The 14,384-nt window shown below is 35.0% G+C and overlaps 1 protein-coding gene across 1 annotated transcript in view; it reads right to left on the bottom strand.

The window, feature by feature from the left end:
• Window positions 1-14,384, bottom strand: part of LOC118190652 (proto-oncogene tyrosine-protein kinase receptor Ret-like) — a 169,918-nt gene that overhangs the window by 45,831 nt on the left and 109,703 nt on the right. Inside the window, exons 11-14 of the mRNA XM_085826739.1 lie at window positions 13,966-14,178; window positions 8,368-8,561; window positions 3,568-3,703; window positions 900-1,007 (exon numbers count right to left, since the gene is read on the bottom strand). Of these exons, the coding sequence (XP_085682865.1) occupies window positions 900-1,007; window positions 3,568-3,703; window positions 8,368-8,561; window positions 13,966-14,178 (651 nt within the window). The remainder of the gene's footprint in view (window positions 1-899; window positions 1,008-3,567; window positions 3,704-8,367; window positions 8,562-13,965; window positions 14,179-14,384) is intronic.

Below are 14,384 nucleotides of genomic sequence, written 5' to 3'. Positions count from 1 at the left end.
TTTTTTGTGTATCATTATAACTTTCGATTTTGAAGGGTTAAAGTCAAACTTGTAGTGTTTTAACCAATCAAAAATATAGTTTTAAGTATTCTGAGCATTGGCGTTATTAATGTTCTTACATTGTATAGTAACAAGTAAATCATCTGCAAAAGCAATTTGGTGACTGTTCTAGAATTTTCTCGAACTACAAAGCAAACCATTCACAGTAAGATTCCAAATAAAAGTACCAGAAACGGAAGGCTGAGGACTATCTACCAAATTCAATGAAGTTTGAATTCAAGTTTTTGAAAAAGTTATAAAAAAATATTTAAAAATACAAATTTTAAAAATAAATCATAAAACATGGGCGAATTTTATTTGGAAAGAATCTAAATTTTAAAATGTGTAAGGAAGAATTAAATAAGTTTAATAAAAATGAGATATTTATAAATATATACCAAATTCAATTAGCACGGAGGAGAGAAAATTTTGAGAGCTATTTATTTATTTATTTTCTTTTAACTACTCATGCCATTTTTACAAATCTTGGCACGTTGGCATAATTTGAGTTGTAGAATCGAAGTATAGAAAGCATACATTGCAGAAGAATCGAATTTTGTATCAGAATATCTATGTTAGAATAAAGATATATATAAATCTAATGTACACCCCAAGTTGCGCTTTCGAGACATGAAACACGCTACTCCAATCAGCCCAGTAGAAGGTATCGAGCTGTTCCATACTTTTGTATGTGAAAGTTGTAACATTGCATTTTATTTACAGTGTCTTGAAATATTTAAGCCTGTTAATCTGTATGAAAACGTATCGGTATTATCATTGCTTAGACTACACTTGTCCCGTTATTCAAATTGTAAAAAATGTAATACATAAATAGATATTTACTGCATAAAATGTCTTACCGTCGTCTGTGCAAGCACCCAGGAGTCGTACAACGTTAGGATGTGATATTTCCTTCAGAAAATTCATTTCTGTTATCAAATCCTTTCTTTCTGCTTCAGAACTATTTTCTACAGTAAATAAAAAATATATTTTACTTTTTTGTTCGATTATTATTCTAATAATGCACATATTAACGAGAGATTTCTTTTAGAAAATTATATTTAATTATGTTCCCACACTGGAATTAACATTCAAAGTACGGTGCTATTTGAATATTTTTAGTTTATTACATCGCATATGTAATAATAATAGTATTAATAAAATATATTTTGAGCAATTCATAAAACAAGCAAAATAGTAATATATTTCTACGCTTCTAGGAAAAAGTCTCATAAGAATAATACTCGCAGGAGAAAAAGCGGTACTATTCGGTTTCGAGGGCCGTAAAAAATCGCCAAACTATTGTTGATGCCAACGCTGCCAAAAATAATTGCGGCAAGAAAGGAAGTATAATAGTAAATAACTATCTAAGATTGATGTTTTAATTTAGATGATTTCATATAATACTTTTTATTATTATAATTTATATGAAAAAGGCTAAACATGATTGAATGGAAGCATAAGAGTCAATAACTATTTCAGATCATTATTATAATTTATATAAAAATTGCTAAACATAACTGAATGGATGCCTGCATCGCTATTTCGCTAAAGCATAATTCCATCTCGTTGGTTGTTCAAACGTAATTTTCTATAATGAATGATGTCTTTTCTTTGAAAATATTCAGAATCAGAATTCAGAAGTGCAGAATCGCTCACTTATTTGTTTGCCGCTTTTTACAAGGGTTAAAACAATTGGATTTTTGTCAATTTTATTTTACTTTTTAAATGAAAATAGGTCGATGTGTACATAGATAATGTCAACGGGGTGCGCAGTGCCATTTTTGTGCAATTCTTCGATTTTTTTTAAAAATAAAAATAGGTCGATGTGCACATGGATACCGAGTATGTGCAATTCTTAAAAACGCGTCAAGCAGTGAGTGATTCTGCACTTTACCCAAAATTCTACTTCCGACTTTTCATCATGGGGAATTCCCAAATTGTTAAATCCATAGGATATCAAAAAAGGATTTAAAAATTAAACTAGTATTTTAATGGCGTCTTAAGAAATATAGAACTATATAAACTTACGCAATCTGAAACCAGCGCGTACGCTACATTTGGCGCGCTGTTAAATGGGCGCGTTTTCTAGATTTGACGCTTTTGCGCATACATTTTCGCTGCAATTTTTTTACGGCCCTCAAAACAGAAGAGTACCGAAAAAGCTCACACGGAAATATGCCCATATAGAAAAACGTTCACTTATAAATATGCTCACATAGAAATATGCTCGCATAGATATATGCTCATACGGAGATAAGCCTGCTGATAAAATAAAATTCACGCAGAAATTTCCTTGCATTAATCAATCGATAGTTAATCGATTTGAACATCGTACACCTATTTGCATTTTTATAGGAGTTTTATAAGACTGGTTATGAGAAACTGCCTAAGCATGTTCCTTTATATATTATCTAAAGCATACAATACAATAACTTCAAAATAGCAGATTTTCATTTTTGAGACCGAGTTACATTTGCTTGTAACCTTACGGCAGCTCAGGTACAGGCATGACACAGTTTCGGCATGCAGTATTGTCATTTGTGAAATGTTTTGATAAAATAACACTACTGAATTTATATAACTTTCAAAAGCCTTTTTCACATATTTTACATAAGTATGATCAACTGGGCGGCATCACCAAAGTACCTAAACACGTGAATTTTATTTTTAAAATTTTAAATATCTGTAAAACCTTTAAAAAATTTTTGCTTCGAACTTAAGTAACTACATTGAGACACAAACTTTTATAAATACACATCAGAAGTGTGCAAAAATAGAGTAATAAAACAAAAATTAACAGTTGAAAGTTATGCAGGGGGGGGGGAATGTTGCACATGGGCAATAGTATAATATATATATATACCGGCCCTCAAAACTCTGGATTTAACTCTAGATTTTGTATAAGCATCAATTTTGTTTTCTTAGCGTTCATAAGTTACAGTTAACGCAAAATATTACAATTTTAATTCTTTTACATACCGTTCCTGAAAAGGTTAACGTGATACTATTTCTATTTGACTTTGTTTTCCGTTTGACCATATTTATAAGTGAGCATTTTGCATGAAATCAATTGTCAGTGGGTAAATGTTACTTTAGACTGTACACGTTTAGCTGCGGTTGCAGAGCTTGGTGACATGATATGGAATACCGGTGGGTTCTTTCGAAATGTAATAAAAATTTTGCCTAGGTGTATGGTATGGATCATTTTTATTTTAACTGCTTTGAAACCTCTAAATAAAAAACATATTGTAGATAGTAGACAGGCCATACGCGGCATATCGTTGAAAAATATTTTTTTTAAAATTAGTAATAAAAGCTAAAGGTGCAGCTTATATACGCGAGAACACGGTAAATGCTTATGCTGCATTACGACTCGAAACAATTTTATAAGTGAGAAACATATGTGTGGTAAATTGTAAAAAGTTATCACGATTTGTTTCTCAAAGATTACTTTTTGAAATTCCGTATTACAGATAGTATATTGCTGAAATATCAAAGAAACATATACTGAATATGACTGATTACCTTTAAGCATTTTGACAGCAACTGTAGTGACACCTGGTATGCCAGCAATGTTTTTGGCTTTACCCTTGACAACACGTCCGAATTCTCCTTCACCCAAAGTCTCGCCCAATGAGAGTCGATCTCTAGGAAACTCCACCTTCGATTCATTATAAAAAAGCATATTACATACATTAATAATAAGCAAGAGTTCTTTTGTTTATGTGTATCAATGTATTTATATTATTATTTTAATTAAAAATTAGGAACATATTTACCTGAATTTCTTTCTTTTCAGTGAATAATTTATGGCAGTTTTATTTTATCTTTCTAGCAGTTAATTTTATTTTGACAACACATCTACGCTTTCCTGCCAGAATGAGTTTTCAGTTTCACTCTTTATGCAAACTATAAAATACTGTCATTTAAACGGAGGTCTCATCTTCAGATAGAGTGCACTTTGGCTTTCGCCCAAGTTGTTGCTACTAGTTGAAGCTTGCTATTTGACGGCAGTGCATATGAATTGCCTGTTACTCTACGTCGGTTATATTAACCAGGCCAGCTACGCGTTATGTATCTCTCTACAGCTTCGGCGGAATATTTAACTTGGATTTATTTTAGCTTTAATGCTTCTACGCTCAAGTTAAAACCAAAAGTGACGCGCAAGTGGGACAACCTATTTGTACGCGCAAGTGGGACTATCTGTTGTTTTGAAGTCCCAAAGTGGAACCGTCTGAAATTGTTTATGCTTTACAAAATTAAAGATAATAATAATAATAAAAAAAAAGAATTAAATTTAATAACAAGCATTTTCAAATCTTCTGTTCATATTGTTACGAAATGCCCAGCCGCGGTAAGATAGCTTCCCCGTAAAGCAGGTTTAGGGTTGCCAGATTGGGCACGAATTCGCCCGTTTGGCGATATTTGGTGACAAAATTGGCGATATGCCATAGACGGTCAGATAGCTTTCCCGCAAAGCAGATTTAGGGTTGCCATAAAATGGCAAAAGAAAGCAGAGTTGCTCTATTTGGAGATAAAACGCCCTTTTGGCGACAAAATTGCCGATATGCCATAGACGGATGGAGGACTTTCTAGAATGAATTCGTACCGGTTTGGCTCAGAATGTTCTCGAAGGCAGGCCGAAAGCTATATAAACTCTGCTGGTGCGAGGAGTAATCGAGGAGTCTCGTCAGTAAATCTCGAGATGATCCATCGAGAGCCTGCAGAGGCATAGTGCCCACGTCCCCCGTTCCTTATCCTTATCCTTATACAACATATTGCTTACCATAACATCAGGAATGCAGCAATAGTTTCCGACACCATGTCAGCCTTACAAGCCATCCAAAATCCGGCACACACGTCCACAATTATCAAAGAAATTCAATACCATCTAAGGCAGACAGAGCATCTGCATGTTCGCCTGGCATGGACGAAAGGCCACGCAGGAAACACCGGTAACGAGGCAGCCGACCTCCTCGCGAAAGACGCAGCCCTCAACAAAGAAGCGGAGGAATTGAAAATTCCATGGCTACACTCTACTTTGAAACAACATCTCCATCTGCAGGCTCTCGCTAAGTGGAAAGAAGAATGGGACACTGCACAAACAGGCAGGCGTACACACTACCATCTAATGTACGTAAACCCTGCCCGGCTATGTTCTAATACCCACTTGTGCTATATCACGGGCCATGGGCCTTTCCCGGAGTATTTTGCCAAGCATGGCATGAGTGACACAGATCAGTGCAGTTGTGGCCACCTGGGTACTCCGGAGCATTATGTCACAACCTGCCCACTTACCAGCGAACTGCACATACGTATTCCAATTGTCAATACGCAGGCCTTCTGTAAATTCATAATTAAGCAGAAGCACCTGTGTCGACAGATCATTAAAATCATGAATTTACTTGCCAGACACGGCACTGACCTTTGCGCAGTCGAATAATTAGTACAAGGCCTGCATGGCTTTTGAGAAATGTCTCCTCAGATAACGCAAATATAGCGCTGAACAAGCAAAGTCTACCAACAGTAAGTCAAACATGCCAAGTCTACCACGTATGTGTACATGTACTGTATATCCGAAGCGTACCGCAACATCTCAGCAGTACTAATCAAAATTCAAGCAATGTAAATAACTTAAGCACCAGTATATAAAATAGTTCATGCACATCAGCAAGTATGCGCGAACATCTCCACTAATTTAACAGTGAATATCAATATGGATGACGTGTCAGACAAAGAAAGTACACAGCTGACTTCAGGCTCTCTCTAGACCTAAATTACAAGTGTAACGCTACCCAATGCCTATCCCCATAACTGGCTGCACAACCTATCTGCTTTAAATACGTGTATTTAAATGTAAATGTCGCATCGGATGTACTGAACAGTCAAAGGAAATATCTTAGAATATGTATGCAAAAGCATATGTACAGTACAACCTGCGAACATATACAGTGACATAGTAAGATGCGCCTATGAACATTAGAAATGTATACGTACATGCCCCGGTATGTCAGACATCCTAAGCTCATTTGCATAATTGCCACAGCAATTATATTGCTCAATATGTATCAAAATCTAATGTCACATTGGACATAAACACTGCTGAATCCGAACACTGCACAAACTGTAAATGTAATACCACGTAACGCAAGTGTAACGTCATTTTTGAATAGTAATGTAAAGTCATATGTAATGTTGTATCGAATTACGAAACATATATAGAAAATACTTACAGTACCGCATTATATGCAAACACTGTCATAAATAAGTATCTATGTGTCTGTACACAAATCTCACAGGTACAGCAGGACCTCAGATGTAGCTGCCTTGAGCACCTATAATGTCTATAAATCAGGTCTGCCTGTACGCCATCCTAAAGCTCAATCACATAAAAGCAAGAGCAAATATAGTGTTATAAACGCGTTCTTTATGCAACGTTACTCCTAACAATGTATTTACAGAGTTGAATCTGCATAATGTAATTCGTAAATGTCAATAATGGTAATGTAATACCACTATTATCTCAAATCTCATATATAACGTCAATGCCGTATCGCATAGTGTATATATAAGACATGCAATGTCATAATTATGTAAATATGTATATGCACAGCACTATTTATACGTGCACTGCAGTAATTTAGTTGCAATCGCCTTCTGCACACGTGTAGTGTATATGTACTAGCCCTGCATAAGTAAATACAATGTTGAATATGCATAATGTAATTGTAAACGTAATGTCAGTTAATGTTAAGTACAATTCCTTAATTTCTTCATAAACTGTAATATTAATGTCAATTTCGTATCGTAGATATATATAACGTAGATATTGTTGAACTTCTAGACCGCACCGAATAACAATAGGTAAAATCAAGAATATGCGAATATGCATATGTATAGCATATATCATATACTTACTGCAGCAATTTAGATGTAGCCGCCCTTTGAACACCAGTAGTGTTTATGCCCCTGCAAGTAAGCCCTCCCAAGCTCACTGGCAAAATTGCCGGAACATTCATAATGTTCTAATACGTAACCTAGCAAAGTCACTCCTGACAACGTCATATCAATGAGGAATATGCGTAATGCATTAATTGCAAATGTAACGTCAACTAATGTTAAGTGTGATACCATTCTTTGCCCATTAACTGATAGATGATATGCCCATGTCGTATATCATAATGGTTATAGATCGTACCGAATTATAGATCGTACCGAATAATAATTTACAATGTCATAAATAAGTAAAATGTAATGTATAGCATAAATCATACGCGTACTGCAGAAATTCAGTTATAGCTGCCTTCTGAACACTTGTAGTGTATAAATGTTTACGCCCCGGCAGGTTAACCCTCACAAGCACATTCGCACAATTGCCGGAGCAATTATAATATTCCAATATGCAGCTTTATGTCACTTAAGCCACTCCTAACAATGTAAACACAGATAGAATTTGTGTACAGCTTTATTTGTTAATGTATTACCCAGTAATGCCAAGCACAAAGTACAGTATATATACATGTAGCTCTCGCGAGGCTCCTCTCTAGCCAACTTTTAGATAAGGGTGGACGTGGTGCTGTATTGATTAATCTTTACGGCAAAGGGACAGTGCCCACGTCCACCGTCACTTATCACTTATCATTTATCGTTGAGGTTATCGAGTATATCGTAGTGCATCGCGAGAGTATATCGAAGGGCATCGTCGCGTCTTGAATGTCTCGTCAGAGTCTCTTAGTCGATTGCGAGTCTATAGAGTGTTTCGTAGTCCAACGAGTTGATCTTCAGTCTAGTGTCGAGTTGGTCGCCGGAGTGTCGTGAATCTAGCGAGTGGATCGCGAGTTGAAGCGCGGAGCCTCGACAGTACGTAGAGTTCCGAGAATGACCGAACCGAGTTGGGAGCTGTGCTCTGGTGCTTTGCCGTGAAGCTGTCTTCACCGTTATAGCCTGAAGGCTGTACTGCTGAATGTTTCAGCGTATTATCGTAGATCTTCGACGATTGTAAAAGGGATTTTGTAGGTATTGAGTAATACTGGCTAAATAAATTGTGTCTGATTCTTCATCAAGAGTTGTCGTCAATCACTCCAAATCCACGATGCAGGAACTCAACAATATTCGTAATCTAATTGTTATCATTAAATTATTTAATATGCAATTATTTGTTTTATTATTATGCAATTGCATATCACAGAAGAAAATTAAGGAAATCGATGAAAAAAAGATTTTTCCTTCAAAACAGGTAGATGTAAGAAAAAGGTTACGAATCACTGATTTAAGACTACTGTGTCTGACTACATGAGAAAAAAATGGTTTGTATCACAGACTTACTGAATCCTGTGCTGCTCGATCTGTGTGTTGATTCAAAGAATTCAGGGGTGTGGTAACATTTGGAAATTCTTGATCTTTGTTCTTTCCTAATCGATGACGACAGATAAGGAATCCAGCTGTTGCCACAAGGCCACAAATTATCAAAGACACAACGGCAATCATGCTAGAGCATACCGCTCCACACTGTGTCCACTCTGTAAAGCAGAAATTAGTTCTTACATTTTATATCACGACTTCAGACATAATATAAAAATTCTAAAGACTAATTATCCACCAGTAATCAAACAGATTATTAAAACACAAATGCTGCATTTCCCTCTTTTTGTACTTGCTTGTACAAAGTAAAGGAAGTGTTGTAATCGCGAAAAATTTCGGGTATCATAATTTAACGAAAATATCCATTTTTATTTCTCTGGAATCCACTTGAATATTGTTTTTGTGTGACATCTGTACGTGTGGACAGAATAAAGTTTTAATGTTTATAAAACGGATTGTAAAATTATTTTAAAATGGATTCAGAAGAGATTTTCTCGTGAAGTACGTGCTTATGTACGTATCTGAAATAATTGGAAAACGAATACCCCTAGTACGTTGAAATTTTGTATACGGGACTTCTATAACATCTTAGTTGTGCACCTTCCTTTCTCGTTGCGAGTAGTAAAATAAACTTATATAAATAATATATATATATAAATAAATGTACATAATTATACATATATATATAAACATTCTCACTCTGTTACTCGGCTCCGTAAGCTCAGGTTTTTATTCTTACATATCAGTATATTGAGCATTTTTGGCTTTAAATGTTATTGAATTACGGTATTCTTATATTACGGTTAAGGCTTATATACCTTTAGTCAATCTGCATGCAACAGTTGTAGAATTACCAGTATTTTAAAAATTTAAGTGGCTCCAAGACTGAGGCCAACATTTTTTTACATTCTTTGTAGAATGGGGAATTAAGTCATTTGGTGCACCAGTTGCAGTGTGTTTTTGCCAAGTGCGATCAAAAATTAATTTTAATTTTGTGCACCGAAAATTTCGTCTTTCTGCTCGATAGCTGAATTGCTTGTTTTTGCGTAGAAACTCTAATTTTAAATGCAATTTTTTTTAACTATTTTAAATGGCATTTGGTGTTTTAGGTTCTTCTGTATTTTAGCATTATTAACGAAGATATTTTGTATTTTTTTGTACTTCTGCCTTGCTGCGAAGTGAGAAATTGATTGAATGAGAAATATATCTGTAATGAAATTGAGGAAATACGTTTAAATGAAGTGCAGCAAAACATGTGAATAACTTAATGGGCCGCACAAGGAAGTCATGTGTGGTGCCCACATCAGATAATTTTGCTATTTTTATCGGCCGAAAATGGAAAGTGCAAAATTATGTGAATAATTTAATTTCCATATGATTCGGTTAGGCCCAGTATCGCAGCGGCTAGCGCGTTGCGCATCAGCACCACAGATGCGGATGCCGGGCTGGGCAAAGTTGACTCATCCTTTCGTCCCTTGAGTGGGTTACTAAAATGAGTACCGAGTTCGCTTGGAGACTAAACACCGGGGATCCTGCGTCAAGCTCACCACTTGTCCAGGCGAAGTGCTTATACACTCCGAGGCCCACGGTCGGGAAAGCAGAAATCGGGGAACTACAGTCCGTGACCAGTAGGGCTGTAGCGCCATTGAATTTATGTTTCGCTTACAGTATGAATATTTTAAACAAATGAAACAAATAAAATGTAACTGTGGATAAACTATAGGTATCAGTCACAATATAATTTCTTTAAAAGAAACTTACCTTCCAATAAGAATACATAATAATATTAACATTAGAAAATACAATATTTTCATTTTTAAACTTATCTTGCCCATTTTTATTATTATATCTTGTACTTCTTAAGCCTCAACCCACTCGTAATAATTCAGAGACGGTGAACGTGCTATCAGCTTAACGAATTCGTAGACTGAATGTCAGTTCATGTTTGCTTCGCTGTGATTCGGCGTTTCTTGCATTAGACTAATAAAACGCTCAAGAGTTAGAAATGAAAGGTTAGGCGTGACCTTCGAAAGCAGTTTAAGAGGGTTTTTCTTTATTTGTAAGAGGTCCACCAGCGGCCGAGCGGTAAAGTCGCTGAGGATTGGTAGTTCGGTCCGAAGTTCGAACGGGTTGGCTGCAGGGGCGTTTTCGTGGTTTTCCCCATGTGTAACTTGTATACGAGTCAGTTTACCTTGGAGAGTCTTCCACGAAGGCATCCCTCCCCTTAGGCAGATAGCCCTAGTGTGCTTTGCCTTGCCATAATTAAATACACCCCCACACCACCACCTTTATTTGTAAGACAATTACAATCGTTACATTATCAGGACTACTATTTCTTCTAATTGCATTGGCAAACATACTGGAGTCCTGAGTAAGAACAGGAAGTTTACTAAAAATTATGTTCCTGAAAGTGTAGAAGATACAACACAAGTGGGAAGAGTTTAACTACCCTTTATTCTTCACAGTTGACAGCTTTTTCCTCATTTCGGGATACAAAGACCAGTGCTTGTGGTCTGAAACGTAAAAAATAAGAACTATAAACTAACTAAATTAAGTAAGAATTAAACTCAAGTGCTTTACAAAGACTAGTAAAGAGAGAATTGGCCTATAAATCTTCAGATGTGTAGTACGCAGAATGCGGGAAAACTGCAACACATCTTCAGTATCAAGAGGACTAAATTTTGGCCTTTAAAGACGGACAGCAACTGACCGAAAAGCGTGTGTGAAGTAAGGTGTCGAGAAGGCTATCTCTCTCTCTCTAACTCATTCTTGGCAATAACCCACAACTTAAACACTTTACAGTTTGCGGTATGTGCCTACCCTAAATTCGTCGTTTTAGTGAAAATTTTCGAAAAGTTTTTATTTATTCATTTCATAGGCCATACATTTAGGTTTCCAAAAATCCTTTATTTTTGTTTTTACGATAACTAGAAAGAAAGTTATGGTATAAAAAATAAACCGGAAGTGAATTTTTGGATGCCGGAAGTTGGCATTTAAATGGTCATAAAAATATAAACAAAGTTTAAACAACTATTTTCGACACGTTTCTGATAAAATGCCTACATGGGAAGACTCAAAACAATGAGTGTTTTAATAATCTTTTGAGGTATATTTTACGTAAAGAAACTTTTGTAGGACTGAAAACATTGCTTATAGGCGCACATATTGCTGTATTATTATTTAATTCAATATATTTAGAACTTTTACCTATTTTCAGGTATATAGAAATTAATCCCATTATGCTTGAAAGCTACATGGGAATAGACAAACAGCGAATTCAGAAATCGAAACGCCAGTCTCTACAAGCAACAAAGTTATCCAGAAAAATGCTAAAAAAAAGCCAAAATTAGTTAAGAATGAAGTAAAAGAGGACCTGACATACAAATACTGCGAGTTTTATTTTTTGTGCTATATTAAAATCTTTAAATGCATTTTCTGAGAAATTGTGTTTTTCGTTACTTTTGATTGCGATTACGTTAATTTCTCATAATGTATTTAGAATATTGTAATGAAATTTTGCCAAAATGTTTTATTCATCTTTAGCTGTATTCTGTAGCAAAATCGGACCTCTTTGTATTTATTTATTTATTGATTTTATTGACAGTATTTTGAAGAAAAGAGGATTTTTTTTGTTTTAATTTTCAGTTTTTGTACCAAGTTTTGAATATTTCAAAAAATTTTATAAGTGCAGCAAATCTTTTGCTACAGAACACAGGTAAGTATGTTATTTATATACTGTGTAAAGATTATTGAAGTATTTTCGTTAGTATCTATTACATGAGATCTGGCGTAAATGAAAATTTTCACTAAAATTTTACTAAATATTGCCTATATTTAAAAAATTAATGAAACTCTCTTAAAATCCCATTTCAATTCATAGTTTTATATCCCATCTTAGTAAAAAACATGTGTGTTTAAATAAAATTTTATGTATTTAAAAAAAAGCGCTTCGTATGTAGGCACATACCTTAAATACTTTACAGTTTGCAAGCTCAATTTGCATAACTAAAACTAACCGCTTTTATTCTGGCCGAAAGTGGAAAATAAGAGGGGACAGTAAAGTTTTAAAATAAAATAACGTTAGTAAAACTTAAAATCCTTACAACATGATCGAATCAATCTTAAAACTCAGGAAAGCTCGTTCTCTACACGCAATGCGGGAAGTTAAAATCAAGCGAATATTTTTAAAATTTGCATAATCTGACTCTATTGAGAAAAGGCGCGAGCATACCCGATATTTGAATTCTTTGATAAGGATGTTCTTAGAAGAATATGTAAAAGGCACTACTTATTTGATCAATAGCTTTGTTTAAGCGGTTTGAAATATATCTCTCATTCATTCAGTTTTTTAATAATCTCTTCATGTAATAAAAGAAAGAGTCTGTGTCTTTCGTTCCTGCTTGCGCGTAAGGTAATAGACCCAGGGCTACGAAATTTGGAATATAGGTGCATCTAGACAAGAGTCAGTGCACCTCGAAGCGATTTTTTTCAAAACTGGAATCAGATCTTTTTTATTCTATCGTTTTGATTTTATCGCATCATTTTAAATAGATTCATTCTTTCAGAAATGTTGTTTTGGTAACAGTTTTTCATTCAGTGCTTTGTATATCGGACTGCTGACTGTTGAAAATATGAGATAAAAATGCTGCTTTTTTTTCTTTTGATTTTTGGACACACACACGCACATCGCAATCCTCTTATTCTGACGCGCATGTGTCTCGCGAGGCACAACAGAAAGAATTTCCTTTCTCTCTCTTTATTAGCTAATGGCAAAGAGGTTTGTATGTTTTGAATTATTGAATTATATCACCCACAAAGCACAGTTTTGATTGGTTATTGCTTTCTGATGATGGTTTCATTCTTTTAGAAATGTGGTTTTGGCAAGAGTTTTTCATTCATTGCTTTGGATACTGGACTGCTGACTGTCTCTTAAAAATCTCTTAAAATATGAGATTTATTGCTTATTTCATTGTAATGTTTTTGAATTAATTTTTAATTATACATAATCTTAATTATATAAAAAGTTTTGCGTGCTTTTTTTAGGAAACAAAGTTCTTAATTTCCTTTATACCATTTGCATTCTTAAGATTTTGCAACGGGAAGTTGGTTAATTTATTTATTAGGATAACTAATATTTGTATTTAGGGATATTCCTTAGTTCATTATTGTAATTTTATATGTAATTCCCTTTTTTTTTAAATTTGTGTGGTTTTTTGTCACTTGATAAATTTGTTCTGTGGAATAAAATTCTGTGCAGTTTTTAAATTTAATGTTTGGTGTTCCCTTTAGGCATTTTTCCGGTACATGTAAAAGCCAGACAAAGGCTAGCCGCGTAGCTGCTAGTGTACTATAAAACTCATCACATCCATAGTTCAGATATTAATGTTCTCGTGATATTCTACAAGACGTTTAAGTCTGATACCACATTTTGGGCGTAATTTAACGTTTTAAGTAACATTCTTTAGCCGCATGTATCCTGCACTTTCTTCTTACTGAGTCCCTAACTTCCGTATATATGCGCCGCCGTCCGCAAGTGTTAATGATATACTCCATTGTCCTTACCATTGTCTTGATATTCCATTGGCAGAGGTGGCAAAGTGTGTGGCTCCTCAACGCTCTTGACGCGACTTCGGGAGGCTGGTGGTCGAACTCGTTTCGGAGGTGGAGAGAAATTGACGCAGACGCATGTGTTTGGACTAACACACGTGCAAGGGGCTGCAGACTTTCCGACACCTTTACCGGAAGGAGCTGGCACAGCTTCTCCTCTGACATTACCTGCGGACAATACCAACAAGTAAAACGTAAGTTAAAACACTAATTAATTTAATTAATTTAAATTAGAATTAATGTTTAGTAATGTATATACAGGGGGATTATAAAATAACTTTCCGTGTTTGAAAACATCTGCAGCTAAAATTAAAGGAAGAAATGAAAAAAAGATTTAATATAGACAGCACAAGACCTAAGGTGAAGAATTCCGA

This window comes from Stegodyphus dumicola, chromosome 11, assembly GCF_044657685.1.
Source record: "Stegodyphus dumicola isolate Sdum_Otavi_A_Nest chromosome 11, ASM4465768v1".
Taxonomy (NCBI): domain Eukaryota; kingdom Metazoa; phylum Arthropoda; class Arachnida; order Araneae; family Eresidae; genus Stegodyphus; species Stegodyphus dumicola.
Note: the sequence above shows the minus strand (reverse complement) of the source record. Positions and strands in the feature narration are given on the sequence as shown.